The 27,494-nt window shown below is 38.4% G+C and overlaps 1 protein-coding gene across 25 annotated transcripts in view; it reads right to left on the bottom strand.

Moving 5' to 3' along the window:
- Positions 1-27,494, bottom strand: part of NRXN1 (neurexin 1) — a gene marked incomplete at its 5' end in the record, with an annotated part of 676,782 nt that overhangs the window by 395,128 nt on the left and 254,160 nt on the right. For 17 of the 25 annotated variants that reach the window (XM_080615047.1, XM_080615057.1, XM_080615070.1 and 14 more), the window contains 4 exons: positions 4,052-4,078; positions 6,456-6,659; positions 14,483-14,866; positions 25,376-25,814. In XM_080615047.1, coding sequence (XP_080471173.1) covers positions 4,052-4,078; positions 6,456-6,659; positions 14,483-14,866; positions 25,376-25,814 — 1,054 coding nt within the window. The remainder of the gene's footprint in view (positions 1-4,051; positions 4,079-6,455; positions 6,660-14,482; positions 14,867-25,375; positions 25,815-27,494) is intronic. The other 8 variants (XM_080615051.1, XM_080615058.1, XM_080615053.1 and 5 more) reach the window with 1 other exon arrangement.

Here is a 27,494-nt window from a genome sequence, read left to right as displayed (position 1 = left end):
TATGGAAGCTAAACTGTGTACCAGAAAAGTGACCTAAATCAATCCTGTGCTACTAGTGGAGCCATCTTTCACAGCAGCGTTCAAAAAAAAGCTATTATCCCGTATTTTACCATATGGGACAAAAGTACCACATTCAGAAATGAGAGCCAGCTACTTACCAGTTAACAGTTAACCTTATTATGTGCATAATGTATCAATTGATAAAAATCCTATGGGCCTACTCTGCTGACTCATATAAAAACGTACACAATTTATCTTCAGAAATTATATCAAGGCAAAAAAACCCACAAAAGATGACAAATCAGGTAAGACTGCACATGCCTGTGAAAAAAGTATACTGCACATAAAGCCCAGCAGCCTCCGGGTTATAGGCACCTGGAATTTTTCAGATGTTAGTATTTTGGGAGCATTAAAACTGGGAAAAAAAGAGAATTTAAGTCAAGATAAGGCCCTTAACATTGCAGCAGTGAGAAATATGGAAACAGAGCACACCTGTATTTGTTCATAACTCATTCACAAACTGGTACTGATCAGCCATGCAAATTTTATGGGATGAAGTTATGTCTCAAAGAAGTACTACTGAAAAATTACACTCAGTTCAGCAGGATTCACTGGTGGTTTTGCCTACGGCAGGTGGTTGGAACTAGATGTCACTTCCAACCCAAACCACTGCAGGATGTTGGTAATTTATGCTTTACAGTCTACAGTTAACTTTTACTGTAACAATTATTTCCTCTCTGAAGGGGAGAAATGTATTTATTTCATTTTTTCAGCATTTCTCCTTAGTCAATTTTTCAGGATTAGCTTATCCATTTTGTATATAATGTCTAAGGGCTGTATAGCAACTAACTCACAGGTCTTTTTACAGGAACAGAGCCAAGAAATGCTGCATATTCACATTATTGGAACCAACATCGTTCATTTCAGTCTTATTTTTAAATTAATTCCTCAGTCTATCAAAACTAGCACTGAAACCATAGTAGCTGTTTCTGTTCATAACATCAGATTTCCCCTTTCTCCTGATGTCAGCCTCAATGTACCTGCCATTTAGAAGAACCATTTATTTCACTGCCTGACAGACAATTTTGTTTTGTAAACTTGCAGGTCTGAAGAACACAACGAAGTGATTTAAGGATGTACAAAAGCAACATTTCAGCAATGGTATTTCCCAATTGACATGAAACAGAGTTTCTAGCGGTGTAACGTTTTATAAAGATAAAAATCTTCTAACCTAGCACTAAATAGTTTGACTCAGTTCCATAAAAATGGCATGAAGTGAGCGGTCTCCATAACAGCGTTAATGAGAGAAGCTCAGTAGCCACCTGACATCAGACTGACATACTGAAATCTTGAAAGTGCCTGCATTTCAAACAAAGAAAAACACAAAATGCCACCTCTTCTGCAACACAGGACATTGTTATGGCTTCACCTTTAGCTGAAGTGTCATTTGCTACCAAGATCTCAGCTCTGACCAGCCAACAATTGGTCAGTAAACCTGCAGTGAGCACAAGACAGGTTTCAGGCTGCACTCAAGGAAAAACAGGAGGAGGAGGTGCAACATTTTATTCACTAGGCTTGTAACTCAATGCAGGAAATAAGGTGTTTAGATTCATATTTACCTTTTCTTCTCTCAAGCCAAGCACCACGTTTGGTTTTACGGTTTTCTTAAAGCTGTCTCTCTAAATCCAAACCAGATCACAGCCTCATCCTGACCCTAACTCTGTTACTAGTCTAGCTGTAACACATGTATTATGTCAGTCCCAACATTGAAATTATATTAAGATGAGTAATTTCTAAGCAACAGAAACAGGAAAATCTGAAGAAAGTTTCTCAAACATGAAACACAGATTTACTCCTATCAACATAAATCAAGGACTGATGTACATCCAGCTCTCAGTACACTCCATAAGACAGACACTGAACTGTTTTAGTGTTTAGCAAATTAAGACTCAAGTTTTGGATGCTGTTGCTTTCAAATGAATTGTCTCCGATCCACTAAGATCTATTATGCTGTCTAATAAGCAAGCAATTTCTAAGGTCTGTTTAGAGCAATAATTCCTTCATGATCTAAAAACTAACACACAGAAATTGCTCATGAGATGTCATCTGGTGGTAGAAAAACTACAGTGCATACTGATAAGAAAGCATTGAAGTACTTACCACACCGGAAGCTGAAACCCCTGTTCAGGACACAAGCACCAAAGGGAGATGGAACTAATCATGAAAGTTCATTTCTAATAACAAAAAAGCTATAAAACTGTAAAGAAAAATAACCCATGAGTATTTCATACCAAGGATATGCTGTACAGAGGTTACGCTGGTTCAGTATGAGACCAAGAAGAACTAGTAACCACTAAGTAAATTCAGCCCATGTATTTCTCCTGTTTACAGTCCTCAAATTGGAGGCTTCTTACTTACTCAGTAGTTGCAGGTTTTGATCCAAAACTCGCTTAAAGATGGAATCTACAAATCATTTTAATTTAGTTTTATGACACCTCATTTGGTCCAAAAAGATTAAAAACCAAAAGACCTATTGTGCTGTACGACCATTTTTTTTCCCCCCTATGTTAGCAGTTCCCTTTTCAGTGGGATATTAAGGAAGCGAAGATAAAAGCGATACTTCTTTTCCTAGGGAAAAAGGAATTTACCAGCTGCAGGCAAACCCATTACACTTCTGTTCAAAAAGCTGCTTGTCTTATACTTGGAAATCTTCTAACTGGGATTTCATTAGGAGAAAAACAAGTGGCCTGTGACAGCCCCAAAAAAAGCTGCTGAGATTTTTCATGTTCTTGTATATTTTGGCAATATTTTTGGCAAATGGAACCCATAGTTTTGTAACTGAACAATTTTATTTCTTTTTTTTAAAACAAGGAAGCTATCTTTATGCCTTGGTACCTACACGCATTTCCTTTACTGTACTGAACAGTATCTGGATTTAAGTTTGGTTTAGATTAAAAACCTGACCCAAGAAAACTTTGCATTTTAATACAAATGCTGTATTTTTTGTGTATTTTGTCTTGTCAAAGTTATTCACAGAAAAATCTATTAGCAGACGGCACATTACAAATAACTGCAGCTCTTAGTGGACTATAAAACTATTATGGGATGTTACGTTACTGTCTTTTAGGAAAACAGCCTGTGCAGTTTGCTGTTTAACTTCGTCTCTATTTGCATCAAGTCAGTTCTCTGGCCTGCAAAACCTGTTAGGAAGGGAAAGAAAAACCAACCCAAAACTCAAATCTACCATACTTACTATCAATAACTTTGTTGACACCATTCAGGAATTCCATAGACTCAAAATAAAATCACAGTCCTTTTTCTCCTTTCAGAATATAGCCTCTTAATCCAAATAATATCAGAGAAGTTAAAATTTAGTCCATTCATCTGGCAAATGTTTCCCTCTGTTTCATAAACATGCATATCACAGAGAAAAAATGTTCAATTTAAGGTTTCTTACATAATCAAAGTGTAAAAAATCATCATAGAAATATGGTTATTCATAATAATATCCTTATTGTCATGTATTACACTTCCATAAAACAAGATTTAGCAAAAATCAACTGTGTTATAAGCAGCCAGTAAGCACAGTCAATTGTCTAGAAGGATTATAAAATAGAAATTCTTGTAATAGGGACAATTACGTTCCAACAGTCTCACCAGAAGCTGGAGGTAAAATGTCAAGAAAACTTGAACAAGGATGCAGGGAAAATATGTGACAGCATCTTGGAAATACTGGGCCAGAAATTCCATGGCTACTCAAAATAAAACAGCCTGTCCAGAATAACGCAGTACTACAGGTACCATTTCCTCTGTGTACATTTACAACCTGTAGAATACTTTCTTTTTTAATGTTCTAGTTAAAAATTATGTCCTATAAGAAGGACAAAAAATACCGACCAGAGTATATGATGACTTTTTACACAAGGATAATTAATCATCACATTTCATTAACAAATGATCAAGTGCTTGCAAGCTGCCCACATTCTTTTTCAGCTAGTTTGCATTTCATAATGGTGGAATAACATTTTAAAAAGTTTGAATAGGCACTTACTGGAATTACAGTTAATCCTGATACAGTCTAGATGGGGAAGAATAGATGAAAAATGAAAATTTATCCTTCAAGGTAATAGCTGCAGACATCCAATAAAATCACAGTCCACCCTTCCGGGGACAGACACATGCAAATATGGCCACTCCATATCATCAGTCTTTACATACTGTTAGAACCCAGATATACTGCGATAAATCTTGATAAATATAAACGACAAATAGGGTAAAAATGGCCAATTTCAAACAAAGCTACATGGTGACAAATCTAAGTGCAAAAATCAGGATGAAATGTCAAAGATGCTTAACTGAGGCAGGCTGCAGCTTTCTCCCCATCTGTGAAAGAACAGGTAATTTCTCTCGTGTAATTAGAAAGTGCTCCGTCACAATGGGTCCTAGAGCAAGCCAGGCCACAACCAGACATCTTGGACAACTTGTGTATAGTATACCTCAAAGGCTGATCTTCCAAACCTACATAGTAAAATGCAAAGCTCATCACCCAGGCCTATAAATAAGGTTTTGAGCAGATATATTTTCTTATTGTATAGACTTAAGGAATGAACAGTGACTACATTTAAAACTACATTAATATACAGGAAATAATGACTTATTTCTAGACACTGTTTAACTAGAGAATCCTGACTACTTTCAGGTTATTCCCCTGCCTGGAAAAAAAGAAAAGGAAAGAAAAAGAAAAAAAAAAGGGGGGGTGCTGGAGGAGGAATAAATATTGTTTGGGCATGGATTTACTTACTTCTTTGAACTATAGAAGCAGGCAAAAGCTGACAGAGGGTGGGGGTTACTATATAAAGACAATGACCTGATCTATAGCAATATCCTCTACTGGGCTACCTGCACTTACTACAGTAAAAAAATACTCTATGCCATGCTGCTTGGTTTATAGAGCTACTCCTGGCTTACACCTTTGAGGAACATATATACCATCAAACCTAGATTTTGTTTCCATATAGCTGAGTTTGTCATGTGTCGTCAACCGCATCAGAAAAGTGGTGGCAAACAGCCAGGGACCAGGACCTGCACATCCCCTTTTACAGAAAGTGCTCCTGCAGGACAGGGATTCGGAGCCATCACCCGTGGGAGCCAGCCTCAGGCTCAGCACTCCGGGGTCTGGAAGAGAGGAGCCAACACGGACATCCTGCGCTGCTTCTCCCTTTCCAGATCTAAACACCAGGACAGTAGTTCAGTGAGAAACACTTTTAAGGAATGGAGAATTAGGTGATTATTTCACCTTCCTGTCTGGAAATCACTTTATCTGAAATTAGGACAAATTACCTAATTCCCTTTAAAACCAAAATTCCATGTTTGGAATGACTGCATGGAATGTGCATTTTCCTGAGTGTATTTCTGTTCGTGTTTAGGTCTTGACTGGGACTTTAAGCACAGAAGAAGTGCTTTTATTTACTTATTATTTTTTTTTTAACTAAAGAAACCCCACAATCTATCATTTTGACCAGCATATTTCAAACTAGGAAATCAATTTCTGGTTTGGTGGGTTTTGGGTTTTTTTTTTCTGTAAAAGGGCTTGTGCCTCCTGTGTTCACACAGCTGTTTGCTGAGGGCCGCAGTCTTTGGGCATTGAAGGGTTGTGTTATCGTTCGATACTACAAAAACACCACTACAGAATTGTTTAAGAAAGAGGAGATGGATTTATTGTAGATTTGACACCTAAAAAGAGGAAACCAAGAAATCTGTCAGTGGGAATATGTAACAACAATGTTTTCAGTTTTAAAACTAGAAATTCTTCCCTGTGAGGGTGGTGAGGCCCTGGCACAGGGTGCCCAGAGAAGCTGTGGCTGCACCATCCCTGGCAGTGTTCAAGGCCAGGCTGGATGGGGCTTGGAGCAATCTGGTCTAGTGGAAGGTGTTCCTGCCCATGGCAGGATTTGGAACTAGATGAGCTTTAAGATCCCTTCCAACCCAGATCATTCCATGATTCTTTGATACGTTTGCATGTTGTACATTAATTGGTGGAAGTTAAACTGAACTGACCTACACATGTTGTTCTTACTTGCACATTTAAAATGTGGAAGTGCTCCTGTGAAGAAGTTGTAGAGGGAGACCAACCTTCCACAATGAAGTATAATGACTTAGCTCCAAAATACCACTGACGAACCAGTCTCCTCTTTTTAGAATACACAATAGAAAAATATTGTGATGATTATGTTAAACTATATAAAAGAACACAAAAATGCAAAAGAAAACAAAAGAAAGTATAATAATGGGCATGTATTTGTGTGTGTATGTACATACACAAATGTTGCATTGACATGTGCTTGTATATCATTTCAGTTTACTTTGAATGTTAAAACAGGCTGTTTCGGATATGTTTGCAAGCAAAAAGAAAAATGTAAAGGAAATGTTAATTTCTTGGAGGAAGAATTTGTTACCTAGGTTGACTGTTAGCTTAACTCTTCCTGCATCCAACTCTAAGCGAAGGGTATCAGCAGATTCCCTAGATGTAGTTGCCATTAAAATGCCATAAGCTCGCTGGGACCTGAACCGTAAAGAAACATCTTCGGCCTCTGTATGCATCACAACAGGGAGCTGTATTTTCATAAACATACTTCCATCGTAGCTCAAAATTGTTGCCTCTGCAAACATAAAGGAGAAAACCATTTATTAAAGAATTATATTTACAGAAACTGCTCAAAGAGAACACAATAAATGCACCTTCACTTGGTATGACACAGAAAAATTACATGTTATGTATCACTGTTACTGGGAAACAAAGTTGGTTTGGGTTTGTTACGTTTCGGTCTGGGTTTTATTTCATGGGATTTTGGGTTTGGTTTCAGTTTTTTGGGGGGTTGGTTTTCTTTGTTTTTTGTGTTTTTTAAATGCATTATTCTGGTGCTTTTCAAAGAACCTAAATTGTTCTTTAATGCACGAGCCAGTCACATAGGCATCTTCAAGCAGATGGGTAAAAACACACGTGAAAAAAAAATGCTTGCAAGGCTAGGCCTGTACTACTCAAAATAGGTCAAAGTCAGTAAAAGATATTCAGACAAAATTTATAGCCTATTAAAAGGTCCTACCTGACCATCATCCACCAAGATAATTACCTTAGGGTACTTTGAGGGGTTAGAACTAGATGATCTTTAAGATCCCTTCCAACCCAAACTATTCTGTAACTCTACGATTCTATCAGCATTGCTACTACCAGTTACACCGACCATCCAGTTAGGAAAAAGCCACATGAAATGGGTAACTACCGCCAGCATGTGGTAGATGGAGCACAGATTGCTTCATGACCACCGCGACTGGAGTACAGCAGAATCAAAAATGCCCATACAAACATGACAGCCTCAACATTAGGATTGAGCCTGGACTTGGCACACTGAGAGCAAGATCTTCAAACTCCTGAGACAAGCAAATAACTGCTAGTTTCAGACATCACAGGAAACCCTTCCAGTGAGCAGCTCTGGCATCTGGCACAGAGTGGTCACAGCCTGTTAGACCCCAGAGCAACCAACCCCAAGTCTTCTCTTCCCAGCCTCCAGGCTGGTAACAAGCAGTTACCAGCAAGTTAGCAGAAAGACTGGATTTCTGTTCCTAGAAAGCAAAGGACACATCTATTTCCTAAATGTACTAAGTACTTTTTTTGCAGGAGGATGAAGCATTGCAGCCAGTTAATCAACATAGCCTTTGGAATTGAATCTTAGGCTCATTGACAGTGGCACATCACAGTGGAAGAAGCAGTGACAAGCAGCATCCTCTACCCCAAGCTAAGAGTCAGTACGCTCCCCAGTAACATATAAAACTAACCATACTACATAACTAAAACCACCACATGAAAGGCAAACCATAGTACCTGAACATGCCTGTTTTATGAACATCTGATTGTTTCCCTACCACTAATTCACTTCTTCCATGTGTCTTCTACATTCCTAAACCCACCCAAAACCTCTCAATCTTAGAAAGCGTTGAAGCATTAAGTGAGGTCTATACTGGATACTAGGGAATCTTAGAAAAATAGGCAATCCTGAGGGCACCTCAACTCACTGAAAATAATACCAGTTACTTGCCCAAATGAGCAACAAGCAGGAAGACAGCAAAGAACACCTATGGACAGCTTCTGTATACTTGAATTATCTACTTGAATTATCTAACAGCAAAGGTGTATTGTGGTCCCATATGCAATAATATTCTCAAGGCCTGATACCCTCATACCATCCTTAACCAGCAGCACAACTAAAACAGCATTTTTTTTCTTTTTAAACACCAATATTTTATGACAGCTTGTCAAAATTTTTCCCATTCCCTATCTTGTATACTGTTAAAGATTAATCAGCTCTTCAAGGCTTCCAGCCTACACGGTCTATGGAAAGACAAGATGTTCCACTGTAACTCTGTGAGCATATTGGAGACAAAAATGATAGATGGTACATTCATTAATAATTCCAGCCTTCCCCAATACAAATTTGAAGAAAACAGAGATTACTAATGCTGGCATGAAAGTCATTAGATGTAATAGGTTAGAAGAACACATTCACATGTTTCATGATTTCTAACCATGAAGGTAATAATGTTTTCTGCATGTTCTAAAGTAAAAACTTTTCAGTGAAGGAGACTGAATACTTAATTCTCACCAACTTCATAAGAGATTTTAAATCAATGAGGTTTCAGTGGGAGGCAATTTGGCTTTGCTCAGTTTTGGGCTGTGGTTTGTTGTTACTTGTTTTGGGTTGGGTTGGTTTTTGGTTTGTGTGGGTTTTTTGTTTTTTGGTTTGTGGTTGTTTTGGGTTGGGGTTTTTTTGAGGGGGGAGAGCCAGAGCTTATAACCCATTCCTACATCTAGGTGATCAGTCTGTGCATTAAAACCTCCCAAGACCTTTCCCAAGGTAAACAAGATTTAGGCAATTACACGAGTCCAGCATGGAAGTTTAAGTTACATGCTCATGTGAGAGAAAACAAAAGGTAGTTTATACTGCCTATTAAAAAAGACACATTCATACTATTCAAGGGTTTATAAAGTGGGCAAATTCAGACTCCACAGGATGAACAATATTCAATAACTCTATACAGGTCTGTTGCTAAATGATTAAATTACAATAATGTAAAACAAAGCTGTCAGAATCAGCACAGGTGCTGCTTGCTGGCTTTCCTACAATTATTCAGTCCTTTAGGAAGTTACAGAAAAAGGAGAGAGGGAACTTTCTCAATTTAATCAGAGATGACCTGTGAGTATTTAACATCACAGTGAATAGACCTGATGTGATTAGATACTCAATCCTCCTAAGCCATCCTGTGCCAGTCATTTTGGAAACAGATGTTCCAAGAACAGACCAAGGAGACTGAACAGAAGATCAAATGACTTAACAGCTTTGGGGCAATGAGAAAACTCCCTCATGTCAACTAGCTTCTATCATTATGGGAAGCACCAAGTCACAGGCTTTTGAAATACAAAGGTATCACAGAAAAAAAACCCAACACAAACAAACCCCTGTAAATCTGGCAAGAAGCAAGGATGATTTGATCAAGGACAACTTAGCACTGCTGAAAGCATAACCAAAGATTGGAGACACTACATATTCCTAAAACAAAATACGTAACTGTGCTCAGTTTACTCATTTGAAATTAATCTGCTGATACAAGTGTTGTTAGGAAAACTTTTAATTGTTAAACCATGAATAAGTGATTGCTACATTAAGAAGGCTGTATGATATTCTGTCGATATTGTGATTCTCTCAGGATGACAAGCTCGATTTTGCCATGTGAACCATCTATTCAACTCAGCATCTCTTCCACTTGGCTCAGCATTGCTCTCAGCTTTGCAATTTCCATGTTCTGCTGGTCAGAAACTATCTAGTAGTACATGTAGAAGACCTCTGTCAGCACAAGGAGTTCCTTCTTATGCAGTGTCTGTCTTGTAATTCTTTGCGGCAATGCCTTCTTAGCCTAGCCTATCATTGTTTTTGGTGAAATACAATAATTGAAGAAAAACAGCAGGAAAAAAAAAACGTTTAAGATGAGCTAAAAAGAGCTTGGTTTTACTTTTTTAGAACTAGAGATTTTTCCAGTTGTTTGATGGAACTTTTTCCAGCAGTTTAAACTTTCTAAAAAAGCCATGAACTTTTTCCTGCAGTTACTTCAGTTGTGCAGAATCGACTGTTAATTTGCAAGGCCTGGTCAGTAAAATAGTGATCCGAATGAGGAGAGTTTACACCACCAATGCAAACCTTGAAGGAACAGCTTGGCTAAAAGCATGTATTAATTTTTGCCTCTAACTTTTACTTTGGTTTTTTGCTTTGGACCAACTAAATCCAAAGTGATACATGTCTCATCTTTCTTTGAGATCTACACTGCTACCTGTTCTCACATAAGTGTTGGCAGAGAGTCCTTTTTCTCTTGCTCAGCTTCCTCTTAATTATTAGATTACATGCTAATAGACTATAAGTTTAGCTCAGAATGCGCCATTCATTAAAAAAAAAAAAAATCAAGAGTTTCCACAGCAGGGATTAATAATTTTACTACCACTTTAGTGTTGGAAACATAGCATTGAAAAGAAAAATAGCAGAAAATCCTTACGAAACTTCACTGGCAATTTCCTGTGGCAGCAAATCAGTGCATGCAGTCATTCACAAGAAATAAACAGCAAGATGTAATTCAGAGATTGATAAAAATATATTATAGATTCTTCCTTTGATATTTTTATAAACCTGATAATTAAAACCCATTGCTGCTTCTGTGCTAAAACCAAGCAAAACACCAAAAAAACCAAAAACTGAAGAGGCACTGAAGGGTTTGGTTCACCTCTCTATTTTTTCCTTCAATTTTTTTCTGATTAAAATCTCCAGGGCTGGATACCCTTCCTTCCTGTATATATACTACCTTCATCAGCACTGTGTCTATCATCAGGGACGCACAACTAATGCTTACACAAGAGGATTCAGGACCTTAATTTTCACTCGGGCTGGGTTTGCCTAGATTGCTGAAGGGACTGAGGCACCTAATCTTTCAGACACTTTCCTACCTCTGTTTCTACCCTCAGAAATGCTCAGATGCATATTTATATGGAGAAACAATTTTCTGAATAGATGCTTTTCTTCAATTCATGGCTAATTTAAAGTGAAAGTAGTATGGAGTAGCCATCTGAATTTCAATGATATTCCTTATCAGTTTTGCAGTCAAGTTTGTATTGGTTTTAACAACAGGCTGCTTGGTAGGTATAGATGTTATATAGATGTACTTTAACAAATAAAATAGGTTCTTGTTTCCTCTGGACCCCTTGTGGTGCCTCTGAAGTCCCAAAGACAGAATTACTAATTTTTTCCTGCTGTTTCATTTTCAAAGCATCTGCAACAATACAAGGACTGTGTTGCAGTCCACAGAGCCATTTTTAAAGCATGGAATCACCCTCTGTTCCTGCTGTCTCCTAGACAAACTTTGCCCAGAAGGTGATAGAGGATAAAGTCCAAAGCCACACCAGAAGTATGGGAACAATCTGGATCACGAGTAATCAAGTGTTCAGGTTTGCTCTGTGACCCTTTTCATTTACCAGCAGCTACATCAGTCCATCTAAGCCCAAAGGTACAGCCTTGGTGAATCACAAGGAACCTTTCCATCCATCCAATGGAATAAATTCTTTATATGCAGTTAATTACTAGATAATAAGTGAACAGAAGCCAAAATGATTCCTCCCAATTTCTACACTGGTGTTACTTCAGGAATGAGGTCCTAAGCCACACTGTAAAGGTGCTGAAACTTTAACACACAAAGCCAATAAGTTAATTTAAGTCAGAGATGGAATTACTATAATATTTTGAGCACATGATTCTTCTACCATCTAACATCACATCACCTGTATTTTTTTTCTAATTTTAAAGCATCCAAAGAATGTTCTATTCCTTTATTTAATGTATATGTGTGTGCATGTACAACATGGACATACACACACAAATTAAGAATAAATACATTTTCCTCTCCAAAACGTCACTTTGATAAATCTTTGCCTGTCTACTTTTTCTTCTCATTGTTTGATGAATTTACTCCTGTGCATTATTCGTAGCCATCCAAACATGTACACCTGCAAAAGGCTGTGCAGAGGCAATCACATACTGTGATCCACAACTAAAGTAAGATAAAGACAAATTATATTGCTGTGACATCTGTCCGTCCATCTGCTGTAGCTTCCATAATGCACTAAAGCCTATCTACGGATTATACGGATGTTTAACCTTACTGAAAATCAAGAATAAAATCAAGAATAACTTGCAACAGGATAAAAAGCACATGGATATAAATAAACCCATTAAGTATACTGAAATTAAAATAGAACTGAGTTGTCTTTCATGTGTTTTGTGCACTGACAACCTGACTAAAATTACTTCAGATTCTGTATTGTACATCCACATACAGACATTAGTACTCCTATTTTAAGGGAAGTAGCATGAAAAATAAAGGATGGTACTAAAAAGTAGCTAAACGCTTTTTTTTACTAAAGATACCTTAATCACTTAACATTAAGTTAAACAGTCCAGTTTAATCTCCAATATTTTAGTCTCTTTTTATTTAATGCTTTCTCTACTTTGTGAAACTGTATTATTTGTTGAAAAGAACATGTTCCTATTTTATGTAAATTAGTTTGAACAACTAGAATCATGTTGCTTACAGCACCAAATACAAAAGTGTATCAGTCACTTCATATGGGTAGTAGCTGTAACTACTTTATGTGGTAGAATGCCAACAGAATCATTGCTTTCAGAATCCCGAAAGCTATAGTCCTATTAATGCATGACCATTTGGGAGACGAATATTCCTAAAAAGACATCTCCTTTCAGTGTAGTTTCCTCTGGAGAGGGAAGCCCAAGAGCAGGAAATGATCCCATAATGTCTGAACTGTTGGACAAGAACCATACACTACCGTAGAGAAACCAACACTGCCAGCATAGTATCACACCGCTCCCACTGGGAGAATACACTGGGAAAATCAAGCTCTGCAGTAGAAGATGGTCGAAAATAAAGTATGGAAAATAAAAAAGACAAAGGTTTCTATGTAAAATATTACCACCTGTCAAATATATTTATGAAACAGGCTATGATGAAGCCTGCTTTGAAGTTCGTTGCAGATGTGCGTGTGGTTTTGTTTTTAACACACGTTTCCTAGCTCCCAAATGGAAAGAATGCAAACCCTGTTTTTATTTCTGCCATCTGTAATAGCAGACATTTGCCACAGGGTGGTACACCAGACATGTTTAACTGAAGGCTCTTGTAATGCATCAGACAGCTCAGTTATGCCCTCTGCCAGCTTCACTCCACCACTAACAGAACAATCTGGAGATCTCAGAATAACTGCCCACGAGCCAAAGGCATCTCTATATTAAAAAAAAAGAGAAATCAGAAAAAACAGAAGAAATAGAGAACCCACGTGCAAATGCCAATAACATGATGGTATTCATTCTACATAAATGCACATTTATTTATGCACAACTTAAGAAATTAAGACCTGATGTATGTTTAAGAACACATTTTTCTTTCATCTTACTAACCAGAACAATGAATCAAACTAGATGGAAAGAACATTCCCAGCCAGTAAACTTCAGGTGTAGATTTCAGCTTGAAGAGAAACTATACTGTGTCAGTTGCAAGAGGAAAAAAATGACTCTGGGCACTGAAACATTTTCTATTCCAATGAGAATAAAAACTAACACCTAAGATGCTAACTAATGTATTTTATTGTTTTCCTACTTATATTGAAGTCTTTTATGAGTGTACTCTGTAATTTTATACAAATTACAGTTTTCTTCCTATAAACTAACATCAGCATCTACCTTCCTAGCCCAAATCCACCTTTTTAATGAAATAAATGGGGTTTATCAATTTTACGCTTACCTTTTCTAGCCAAGATGGATACACAGTGATACAAGGTAAGTAGAACCTGTTTCCTTGAGTACTATGATCATCAAAAAAACAGTAAAGAAATATAGATTCCTACACTGATTCTTTTACTTAGACTCATGGTTGAAGTTGTGGCCATGGATTTAAGGGATACTGGGGAATGCAAAAGTAAGTTTAATTACACAGTGGTATTGACATAAATAGACAGAGAACAAGACTTCAGTGTGGAACTGGAATGTGACCATTTAGTAATGTCATAATAATTGAAATTGCTTTCATAAAGCTTTTCAGAAGTCAGCAATATGTGATGAGACACAAAAGGAGACATTTTCTAACAGACATTCATTAGTACTGCCTCTACACCATAGTCAACTAAGACTTCTTCATGCATCTTAGAAATGCCCGTAAGATCTTTCCTCTAGAGTTACTTCTTTCAGCCTAGAGCAGTTCTCCATCTTGCTTCAAGTGAAATCAAAGACCTTTCACCTGCCTCACGAAAAGTTCATGATATTTTACCAGTTTTAATCATTGTGAAGGATTTGATAACATAGAAATGCAGCCATCGCATGGAACCTACCTCTTTCACATGATCTGCCAAGGTATCCTGTACCAGAGCAATCACAAACATATCTGTTCCACCCATCCCTGCATACACCATTGTTTTTACAGGGGTTGCTAAGGCAAGGTTTTGCAGTTTCTCTTGAGCATGAGGGTTTTACTCCAGCTGTACTTTGAATTTCAGCCATCTGTCGAATATCTTTGCTCTGACCATCTATAAATAAATCTCTTATGCAGCCAACGTATCCATAATTGAGAAGTGCTGTCCACACCTCTGTTGGGAAGACGAGGCCTGCTTTATTTTCTGGTAAGCCTCCAAGATACAAGTCATCATCCAAATCAAGGATTTCACTTTCCCCTGGTGCAGTATATGGTGTACGTAGTGTGTTCACAGATATGGTCCCTGAGAAGAAAAGACAACAAAATGCATGATTTTCAAGACATTTAAAATATTTTGGTACTGCTGTTATTAATCTACATGCCACATCAGCTGCTGGCAAGTATTTACAAATGAAACACAGATACTCTATTGGTACAGTTACACAGTAGTAGATACACTCCATTATTTTAATTTCAATGTAGTACAAATACTGTCAGGAAGTGAATGATGTAAGAGCATTGATGCACAATACTGCACAGTCACAATACAAGTCAAAAATCACTTTACCCATCCCATAAGGGGAATGCATTTCAGAGTTACTTTCAGAAACATCCCGCTTGTGCAACAACCACCACAAAAATCTCTTCACGACTTCATCTGTGCTTCAAAGCATTAGGCTGAGGCTGCATTGATAGGTTGCAATCTGGGAGACAAATCTGTGTCTTTGGTTTGGATCCAAAGACACAGTATTTTAAAAGACTCTCGTCCCTTTCACTGGGCTTTGGATAAGACTTTCTCTAAGTGCAGAAGGAAAATACTCTCATCAGCTGCCAGACAGGCAATCATTAGGAAGATAGTGATATGCTCCTAGGAGGAAAATCAATGCCTCTGACACTTACACCTTGAAATGTGTACACATTACAAAGAGAGGGAGAGAAGATGTGTATAAAGCCTCAGGAAATCAGAAGCATTTTTTCCATTTGAGTTTAAAAAGTAAACAAACAAAATTAAACCTAAAATAAAGTTCTGTGTCTACAAAGTGTCTGAACACAGAAACTGCAATCAACGGTAAAGACTCTTTGTTAGACTTTTTAAAAGTAACCTAGGTTTTAAAATTTGAATAAGCAGAGAACCAAATTTAGTACACCGAGATACAGAAGATGCTTATGGCAACCAAACTTCATTTTGTTCACTAAGTAGAATCACTGGAAAGAAGAATCACAAAGATCTTCGATGTATGTATTTTACAAGGGCTGGATACTACCAACAGTCTCCCTACTATCAGAACAAACGTAAAGAAAGATCAAAGTTTTGCACAGTGTTTGTGTATCTTTATGAGCATGCTTGAGGCCATGGTCAGTTCTCCTTTTCATGTATTATCAGAAAAGTTTCTATGTCAGTTGAACAATCACACAGATGTGAACTTAGTCTTAACTAAGAAATACGCATGTTGAACCAAGATTATTTTTCTTCCAGGTCCCCACCTGATTGATAAAACTTACTAATTGGTAAGAATTTGATAAGACTATTATATTTTGCTAACTAAATACGTGTTGCTGCTCGCATTCTTGAAGCATGGCATTCACAAAAAAACACTTGCTACAGATTTAACCTTATGCATCACAGAAGCATAAACATTTTGAAGTTTGACTTTATTTATCAGCTGCCTCAAACAATGAATCCTGGGAATGACCTGTTCAATCAAGATAGTTCAGAGAGCATCCTAGGTATCAAGGACTGCTTACCGGCAACAGGTAATTTCGCCTTTTAAAAATTAAAGATGCTGTAAATATAAATCATACTTGTGCTCACAATAGTTCTTACTGCTATTGTTGCTTTCTCCCATCTACTGCTGCACAGGCTAACTTAAGACCAAATGTTTTAAATCTATGTTCAGATAGCACGTGCACCCACACAAGTTAACTTAGCTGCAGCACACACTTTGCACAGTGCTGTTTTCTGCTAGACAAAGACATTTCTGTTTTCAAGCTATCCATAACGCTAGAAGACATATAGTGTTCCATTTCTATTAAAAATAAAATAAAAATGAACTGACTAGTCTCGATGGCTGTCAATGCACAGGAAAAGGCAGGAAATCCCAGCCAGTGCAGCTGCAGCATTAAGATGGCATTCCAAATGGAAGTTTTGCAAGCACAGAAGGCTGAATCATAAAGGGAATGGTATCATCACTACACTGGTGACTGAATTATAGTTAGGTGATAGATTGAAGCAGGAAAAATTTCTTCTGTATGTCAAAAGATTACTGTGGAGAGAGCTTAAGCACTATTTTGAATAGATACCAACAGCTTTATAAAGAAAATAACTTTTCCCCTCCCCAGGAAATGACACCACATGAAATATTCCTTGGGAGAAGCCCTCTGAAATCTTAATGTAATTATAGCACCTGATGACTATGGGTAGAAAAAACATAACAGGCAACAACTCCTCTGTGAATCCTTTTCATATTTTGGAAGGCCATGGAATCCCTGTCACCCATCTGGGCTATCTCCAATTTACTGCTGGACATATCTATGACACTTCAACTGACCTACATACTCTGTGTATTACCCTTAGCCAAATAACTCTATGTTAGCTATTAGTTGTTTAATCCTTTGTGTTGAGAGCTATGCTGAGTTAAATAGCACTCGCAGAAGACTCAAAGCCTTAATAACTCACTCTGGCTCAGCTGTTACATAGAAGCGTGAACAAAATATCCCAGCACACTGTTCAGAACAAGAACTATGGCTATAATACAAATAGGCTTTACAACAGAAAACCCATGCCTTGGCACCAAGTGTTTCATACTATCAGTTACCAAGTTATCCTAGTTTCTTGCTGCACTTCTAACAGCAGCCACACAACCATCCCTGCGGTTGGTACCCAAATTACCTTTTATGTATCTTTGATATGTAATGAAAACTTGAATTGCAAATTGCTTTGCAAAAGCAGTTAAAAAAAAAAATCCAAGAAAAATAAGGGGAAATAAAAGATGACTTCCAAAATACATCAAAATCCTACTTTCTCTGGAAATTATAGGCAGATTAAAAAGAATTGTTCTCTCAAATCACCAGTGTGCTGCAATCCATTTGGTTGTTTCTACTTACAAATGTGAAGAGACATCACTTTCCAGAGAAGCAGGAAGAAAGGAAGCTAATGGAGCATACAAATGTCTTATGTGACCAGCACTGGAAAAGGATAATAATTTGCTCTGTAAAGATAATGTAATATCAACCCTTCTTACACCAGAATTGTCAAGAGGGAAAAAAATGAGACACATCTGATTTTACAAAATAACCTGAAGACAACAGAATATGATGAGGAAATGAAAGATTCAGAAGATCATCGGCCTCTCAATGGGAAGACAAAACTCAAGCCTTAAATTGTAACATCTCTGTATCAAGAACTATCCTTTCAGTTACATCCTTACCTATTATCTAGCATAAGAGCGCCCATAACCAGAGGAGCAGCTACACCATTTCTTTGAAAAGAGCAATACTGAGGCAATAATGTACGCTGGGAAACAAGTAGCTTCCTTGCAAAGATTTTTAATACTTAGAATAGGAAATATTGTCTGTATTTCTACTAGAAAAAAAGAACTGGGAAAGAAGAGACAGCATTTGCTTTGTCCAGCATGAAAGAAGAAAAAAGGAAGGACAAAGGGCAAGGTGTGGGATGATTTATTTAGTCTGGGAATTCATGATCTAGCTTCAGACTCTAAAAACAGGCAGTATTTCTTACCTCCAGAAACCAGATATTAAATCTAGGGGTCTTAAAATGACCTATGGTGGTATGATTCTACCATATTCTGTGGGACAGCAAAGCAAAATTTAAACATTCAGAAGCATTTTTCTGTACTGGTGGAAGAGTTTGAGAAAAACTAAAGAAATTAAGATTTTCAGCAAGAATTACTAACTTAAAGGATAACTGATTAGAAGGCACTAACACTTTCCCTGGAAGAATTTTCCTTAAAATCCAGTATAAATTCATCACCTCAAATATGGAGACTATTAACAGTTGTTGAAGTAGGAACATGCAAATCTGGCAGTTCTTAAAAGATTGAAAAGAAGGGGGAAGGAGCACACAGAAGTAGCCCGGTAAAAAAAGAACCTGCAACAATAATGCATGTAACAGATACTGATAAAGCACTACATACAGTGAGATAATGATGATAGTTAAGCTCTAACTACATACTCTAATTTCTAGTATTTAAGTTGAAACTCTAACTTTAGTTCAAAATTTCAGTGATTTCTCAGCCCTAAAGCGTTACCTACCTATAAATATATTCTGATACAATGTTTTATTCTGCCATAGACAACTGAGGATGACAATAACAGTTTCCTCTCTGACTTCCCTGTGTAATGGCTATTTCCAAAGGATGAACAGTGGTTTAGTTTGAAAACACTTGGAAGGTTATCCTTGAATATGGAGAACACTTTAACAACTTTGAACAATCTTAAGTCAAAAAAGAGTTATTAAATCTAACTTTGCTATGTTACAAGAAACTCTGTTACTGTGAGCAAAGGCTGTTACAGCTGCTTTTGCAGTTGGTTTTATTTTGGATTTGGTTTGGATTTTTTTCCAATTCTTTTACTGCATATTTGGCAGTGCTGTTAAAAGCAGACAGACAACCATTTCCCTTAGGCATGAGTCAACGAGCCTCTCCAATCATATTCATTATTTAAGCAATTTACTTTTACATAAGTCTGCGAATAAGAATTTACAACATATTTCAAAACCTTGTCTCAATTCTGATCAGTTGAAACTGAAGATTGTAACAACAGCTGCTACAACTATTCTGATCTCTACGCTTACCTTATGTAGCCTATTTAGTTGCTTTTTGTGCATGTGAAACATTTGCTTATAAACAGTTAAAACTCAGAGCAAGGTATTCTAAATACGCTTTACATCTTCATAAAATCAACTAGGTTTGAAAAGGCCTTTAGATCAAGTCCAACTGTTCCTCCAGCACTGCCAAGGTCCCCATCAAATCATGTCACTAAGGGCCTCGTCTACACAGTTTGTGAACACTTCCAGGGATGGTGATTCCACCACTGCCCTGGGCAGCCTGTTCCAATGCCTGATTCAGGAAGTAATTGTTCCTAATATTCAGTCTAAACCTCCCCTAGTGCAGCTTGAAGCTGTTTCCTCTTGACCTGCTACTTGTTACCTGGGAGAATGGATCAACAATCTCTATGTTGTGTTCTAAAGAAAAATATAATACCTATGATGAGAACTGTGAACACAGCATACAGCTCATGGCCAAGACAGGACGCACAAGAAGCAGCTCTGAAGCAAGAATTCAGAATGAGCATAAATACTGGAAGGGAAACTCAGATCATGACAGTACACAGTGGTTGGTGCCAGGTTGTGCACTCTGCTGTATACTTAGTAAAAAAGAGAACATGCTGGAGAACGTGTCCAATTTCCTCACTGCATATATAGCAAGAAGATGGACCATAAAGAAATGAAAGATTTCATTTAAATATGAAATCTTTCTTTACTTAACTCTGGGAAATAGGATCTTAGGAGTTCCTTCTCAAAGATCTGCTTTTTAGGTAACACAGCACTCACAGAAGGTCTTACAGGTGGAATGGATGGGATTCGAGGGTCAAAAACTTCTGTAATGGGTCAAAAGTTCCTATAATACAAACAACCCTACAATTCTGTAATAGGTCTAAAGTCCATTCAGCAAAACGAAGTTAAAAGACACCATCTTTTCCCTCTTCTTTGTATCTCCCAAAATCTAAAGGGATCTGCAGAATTACTTGTGAATATGGCCTGGATAAGTACAATTTAAAAACGTGCTCTCGTTCCTTAGGCATCTCCCACCACAGATCCAGATGGGCACTGGCAAAGTCAGTAGTTTAGAGTGGATGCTCCCTGTGACTGAGAGTCAAAGAGAGCAAAGAATGAGAAATAAATTGAGTATTTGGCTGATTCAGCTAATACAAAAGTCAAGGAAATTAGCGAAGCTCCTTGAGAAATGTCACAGCTTTCTATTATTTGGGGGAACCACTCTGCACTGGATTTGAAGGGTGGGTGCAAGAAATTGCTAGACAACAAATTTCACTTTAAAATAAACAAGAAAAAAAAACCAATCACTACTAAAATTGAGCTATTTATTAACAGGAGAATCTTTTAATTTATACTTGGTAAGTAGGTATTTTGTCAACAGCACCAAGAAAGTCTCAGAAAAGTCAGTATTTTTTTCTAATGCAAGGTATATTCATTCTGTTATAGAAAAATTCTGAAGATGAGCAAGTGAGAAGTGATCACATTCACATGATTTTCAGAACGTTTCATTTTGGCTAGAGAAAATAAATGAGAAAGCTTCCTGGAATAATAAAGTGGATTTTATTGTTCATGGCAAAAGGCGTAACAGACCAATAGGCAAAAGTCATGAAAAAATAATCTAAACATTACACATCAGTACTTCCTGTTCCGATCCGAAGAAAACAGGAACATACAGTTCATTGTTTATTTCAATGGTGAGGCAGTCATTCCACTAGGTTAAATCTGGCAGTTTAAGAGACTACTCAGCCAATATTCTCATTAAGAAAAACAACACCATTGCCACTGATAGTGGTACTTCCACTGTGAATTATTATTGTATGTATTAAAAAAAATCACAGAAAATCTCTGATATCCAATTAAGTTTTCACCTAAAAAAAGGAGTCTGCCAATCTATATACCTCTACATACTTAGTAACTATTCCCAAAAACAGTTCAATGGTTTAGGGCAAATAGGTAGCATGCTCAGTTTTTAACAGTGAGAGGGTAAATAAAGTTCACCCATCTTGATCCACTAGCTAGATTAATTCTTCTTTTATATATAGAACCAGACTGGTTTGGGTTGGAAGGGACCTTCAAACTCATCTAGTTCTAAAAGCCTTGCCATAGGCAGCGACACCTTCTACTAGACCAGGTTGCTCCAGGCTCCATCCAACTTGTGCTTCAACACTTGAACACTCACATACATACGACTATTCATAAAAATAACATGCAGTCCTGATCACCAGGTATCTATTGCTTTCTACAATTAGTCTACATTCTTGTTAATGTCTTCCAACAGTTTTAAAGACAAGGGGGAATGGCTTTAAACTGAAAGAGGAGGGCTTTAGATTAGAAATTAGGAAGAAATTCTTTCCTGTGAGGGTGGTGAGGTGCTGGCACACGTTACCCAGAGAAGCTGTGCCTGCCCCTTCCCTGCAAGTGTTCAAGGCAAGACTGGATGGGGCTTGAAGCAACCTGGTCTAATGGAAGGCATCCCTGCCCACGGCAGCAGTTTCGAACTTGATGATCTTTTAGGTCCCTTCCAACCCAAACCGCTCTGTGGTTCAAATACAGTATGCCTTAAACTTTCTTAATGACACTTGTGAGCTACAGTTTTTGTGAAGCAATGAACCTGCAGAAGATACCTTCAAATGTAAATAATTGCTATGCATCCAGTTCTTTATAGTTGCGTTGACTTCTGATGTAAGAATAAACTTTGCTTTCAGTGAAGTCCCACAGGCATGATTATTACAGTATTTACTACCTCATATGAATCACTGAAACAGCTCTTAAGAAGGAAGACTGAAATTAACATCATAGTATAAATACAATCATTGGATATTCAGTGACAGTTGAGGATTTTGAGAAGTTGTGTTTTGTTGACTCGGGGCTCGGGGTTGTTTGTTTGGGGTTTATTTTTTGTATATGTGTATTTTTGGAGGTATTTTGGGGGGAGTTCTATTATTTTTCATACTTATAATCAAATTTCATCAATTGAATTTGGTCTTTCAGCATGGATTTGACTGAAATCTGCACCTAAGATTCACTTGATCTGATATCTGATTTGTAGTTAGTAAGAAAGTCAGTCATAATCCAACAACTTTTTAGAAGTGAAGCTCTAGAATTACAAATGCAAGTCATGGAAAAGGAGTCACCAGGTAGAAGAAAGTGAGGAAAACCCCACAAAATCCAAAAGGACAGTTTACATTTGTCAACACTCCAGACTGGATACTGATATTAATCAGAAAACTCTTCGGACAGGCTGAGTTACACACTCTCCACATTCCTCCCCCAACTTCCAAATCCCGGCATGAAAGGAAATATACCTTTTAACAGATTTGCCCTTCAACTAAGAGAGCAGACTTTGGCCTCTTCAGGAACCTGCTTAGTAAGGTTCCATGGAAGACAGCCCTAGAGGGCAGGGGGGCCCCAAGACTCTTGGTTGTTATTCAAGGCTCACCTGCTCCAAGCTCAGGAGTGTTGCATCCCAACTAGAAGGAAGTACAGCAGGAGGCCCAGGAGACCTCCTTGGATGGGTAAGGAGCTGCTGAAGAAACTTCGAAGGAAAAAAGAGGCTTATAAAAGGTGGCAGCAAGGACAAGCAGCCTGGGAAGGATACAGGGATGTTGTCCGGGAAGCTAGGGACCAGGTTAAGAAAGCTAAGGCCCAGTTAGAATTAAACTTCACTAGGGATGTGAAAGATAACAGGAAGGGATTCTATAGTTCCATTGCAAATAAAAGACAGACTAGGGACAACATGGGCCCTCTCCGGAAGCTATCGGGAGAACTGGCTACCCTGGATTTGGAGAAGGCTGAGGTTCTCAATGACTTCTTTGCCTCAGTCTTCACTGGCAAATGCTCTGACCATACTACCCAAGGCTTGGAAGGCAGACGCAGGGACTGTGAGAATGAAGACCTTAGGCCCACTGTAGGAGAGGATCTGCTTCGAGACCATATTAAGAACCTGAATGTACACAAGTCCATGGGACCTGATGAAATCCATCCGCGGGTCCTGAAGGAGCTGGCGAATGAAGTTGCTAAGCCACTGTCCAACATATTTGAAAAATCATGGCAGTCAGGTGAAGTTCCCAACAACTGGAAGAAGGAAAATACAACCCCCATTTTCAAGAAAGGGAAAATGGATGACCCAGGGAATTACAGACCAGTCAGTCTCACCTCCGTGCCTGGCAAAATCTTGGAGCAGATTCTCCTGGAAGGCACACTAAGGCACATGAAAAATAACAAGGTGCTTGGTGACAGCCAGCATGGCTTCACTAAGGGGAAATCCTGCCTGACCAATTTGGTGGCCTTCTACGATGGGGCTATGGAACTGATGCACACAGGTAGCGCAGCTGATGTTATCTACCTGGACTTGTGCAAAGCATTCGACACTGTCCTGCGTGACATCCTTGTCTCTAAATTGGAGAAACATCAATTTTATGGGTGGACCACTCGGTGGATAAAGAACTGGCTGGATGGCAGCATGCAAAGAGTTGTGTTCAATGTCTCAATGTCCAGCTGGAGACCAGTCACAAGTGGTGTCCTTCAGGGATGGGATGTTGGGACCAGTCTTGTTCAACATCTTTGTCGGTGACATGGACAGTGGGATTGAGTGCACCCTCAGCAAGTTTGCCGATGACACCAAGCTGTGTGGTTCGGTTGATACATCGGAGGGAAGGGATGCCATCCAGAGGGACCTCGACACGCTTGTGAGGTGGGCTGATGCTAACCTTATGAAGTTTAACCATGCCAAGTGCAAGGTCCTACACCTGGGTTGGAGCAATCCCAGGCACATATACAGGTTGGGCGAAGAAGAGATTCAGAGCAGCCCTGCAGAGAAGGCCTTGGGGGTGTTGGTCGATGAAAAAATGAACATGAGCCAGCTTCAGTGTGTGCTTGCAGCTCAGAAAGTCAACCGTATCCTGGGCTGCATCAAAAGGAGCGTGACCAGCAGGTTGAAGGAGGTGATCCTGCCGCTCTACTCTGCTCTCGTGAGACCTCACTTGGAGCATTGTGTGCAGTTCTGGTGTCCTCAACATAAAAAGGACATGGAAGTGTTGGAACAAGTCCAGAGGAGGGCCACGAGGATGATCAGGGGACTGAAGCACCTCCCATATGAAGACAGGCTGAGAAAGTTGGGGCTGTTCAGCCTGAAAAAGAGAAGGCTGCTTGGAGACCTCACAGCAGCCTTCGAGTATCTGAAAGGGGCCTCTAAGGATGCTGGGGAGGGACTCTTCATTAGGGACTGTAGTGACAGGAGAAGGGGTAACAGGATCAAACTTAAACAGGGGAAGTTTAGATTGGATATAAGGAGGAAGTTCTTTACTGTAAGGGTGGTGAGGCACTGGAATGCGTTACCTAGGGAAGCTGTGAATGCTCCATCCCTGGTGGTGTTCAAGGCCAGGTTGGACAGAGTCTTGGGTGGCATGGTTTAGTGTGAGGTGTCTCTGTTCATGGCAGAGGGGTTGGAACTAGATGATCTTAAGGTCCTTTCCAACCCTACCTCTTCTATGATTCTATTTCTTTATTTTTACCCTTCTATCATGCTATAGAATATGACCTCATACTGACAAAATACAGCAAGTCATTTATTTACATTTCTGCTGATATGCGTTGTTAGCCATTCATTAGCATAGCATTTAATCATGCTGAGATCTGCTGACATGATTGGGAATTCTGTGTTGTTTCTGAGGGCAAGCTATTCCCTATGTTGGAGATTACTTTCAGTAACAATTTTTTGTTTTTATTCTTGCAACTTCCGAGTTCAGCTATTTGGTGGAAGCAAGCACATAAGGAGATCACTGTTTGTTTTTGAAGTACACAGCACACTTACTTGCAAGATTAAGTACCTGATTACCCAATAAATTTTAATATATTTTACTCTGCAAGTCATTGTATTCTGGTACCTGATAGTAATGACTTCTTATATTTCCCTTACTTTTCAGATGATTCACAACTCTAATGATGGCAACATAATATATACCTGGTATTTGCTCAGATACAACGTGAAAAAACATCTTGAATATTAAAGAAGCTTACCTGACCGTCCATCCCGTTGAAAATCCACATGGTACCATTCACCATCATTCACCTTCTTCTGCAAGGCTTTTATTTTTATAGTACCTGATCCCATGTCTAACAGCAGGTAGAGGTGGCCATCAAGCATTTCAATGGCAAAAAAGTCAACCTTCACCATTTGTGGGTGTTTGGCATCTTTTTGGTGCCTGGGTTTTCCATGACTGAATAGAATCAGGCCATTTGGCTCAGTTGTACGGAAGTCAAACGATATTGAGCCTGTTTTCTTGGCATTCCACTTTGGCAAAGAGATGAAAGACTCTGGTGTTTCAAATGTGATTGGATCTAAGGTTGCAACATTCTCACATTTAAATGCTACAACCCCATGAATCTTCATTTTAGGATCTCCTTGCTTGGCAAGTCGAGATAACTCCAACCTGACATCATTATTTTTATATACAACCTGCAAGCAAAGCAGAGAAGTTACCAGGAGGAACTTGACCATTTTAACCAAACAGATATAACCCTGAATCAATATATTATTTAAAGGATAATCATGATGGTATATGAATATGATAATTAACATACACACAAAATTAAGTAATTATTTCCATTGACTAATGATTTAATAATAGTTTTCATTAAACCAAACAAAGTTGCTCTAAAAATATCCCTGGAGTTAATTCAAACAATCTGAAAGAATCTGCACATTATTTATACTCTCAGTCACAAATTAGTTTGCATGGCCTTGAATGCTTAAAAGCCCTCTTCGCACAGCCATTCTGCTATGTTAGAGAAGTATTAGATGATTTCTCCCTCTAAACCCTTTGTCACTGTCTTAACTCTTCTGTCCATTTACAGAAAATGCCCAAAGGTCAGACACTTTATGATTTAACATCTTCTCAGTTTGTCCTTGGTGCTGAGGAATAGTAGTATCCATGGAATTCATGAAGCTATAAAATAAGGAAACAAGTATCACACTGATCAAACCAGACAAAAACAGGACCATCTTTGAGCAGTTCAACTGGACAAAAAATAGACGCCCTTACGTATCTTCACTGACTGAAGACTTTTCTGATAAAAATTACAGATAATATTAGTTTTAAATCCAATTGACCTCTACAGCAAATATTGCCACTTCAAATCACATATTTACTCTGCCCAGAGAATTCTGTCGTGATACAACCATCTACCAGGGTTCTAGTCCTTATTGAGATATTCTGAGATTCTTGCTGTTTATGTTGTCCAGGATAGAAGGACTACTTAAATGAAGCTCCTCAGTAGCTGAGGTGTGCACAAGTATTTTCTCAATATTTTTTATTATTCAATAAATGATATACTTAAGCTAAAATACCACTGAAGAGTTGAATAGGATTGCATGGAGACAAGCTAAAAACTTCCCTGTTTCTAAGGTTAAGCCTGCATTAGAAAGCAATTTGGAGCAAAAGCAACAGCTCAGCAAATCAAAGCACTTTGTGCTGAGGCTTCTTCATCTACAGATACAGATTACAGATCATGTTTGGCCCTTGATCCAGTGTTTCAACTTTACAATGTAGTCTGAAGCTGTTCAGGGGAACAACCTCTGGTTTTGACCTTATAACCCTATTACCGGTTGGAAAGTGCTTAATGAATACTTTGGGTACAGCTTCTGGATTCAGTTCCTCTGAAGCCTAGTTTGAATACAAATGAAACCCATTCCAACATGCACTAAGTGAAAGAGATGGGAGATACGCTGCAGGACTGTGCCATTGTTAGAAATCAAAACACCAGCAGACACAACCTAAGATGGCATACCCCAAAAGTGATAGCTGCTATTGAAAAACCACGTTTCAAGAAAACAGAACACTAATGAGATGACTGATAGATCAACAATTTTTTTACTGTAGGAATTGTGTTCTTTCAAATTATGTCATCATCCACCCAGCAAATTGCTTCATAAGCCATGGCAGAATTATTCTACTGTATTAAAAATGTCCATTTCTCCATTACATTTCAGAGTTCAGTACAAATACTGCTGTTCCCACTGGGCTGGGTCTCCAAAGAGGACAAAGAACCTGGCTTTGGATTCCTGACAACAAAAGTGATATGCTGCCACACAGAGGCAGGCAACATGCGCTGCCTTCTTTGAGTGAAGACACCAGAA

This window comes from Psittacula echo (assembly GCF_963264785.1).
Source record: "Psittacula echo genome assembly, chromosome: 4".
NCBI classification, from domain to species: domain Eukaryota; kingdom Metazoa; phylum Chordata; class Aves; order Psittaciformes; family Psittacidae; genus Psittacula; species Psittacula echo.
Note: the sequence above shows the minus strand (reverse complement) of the source record. Positions and strands in the feature narration are given on the sequence as shown.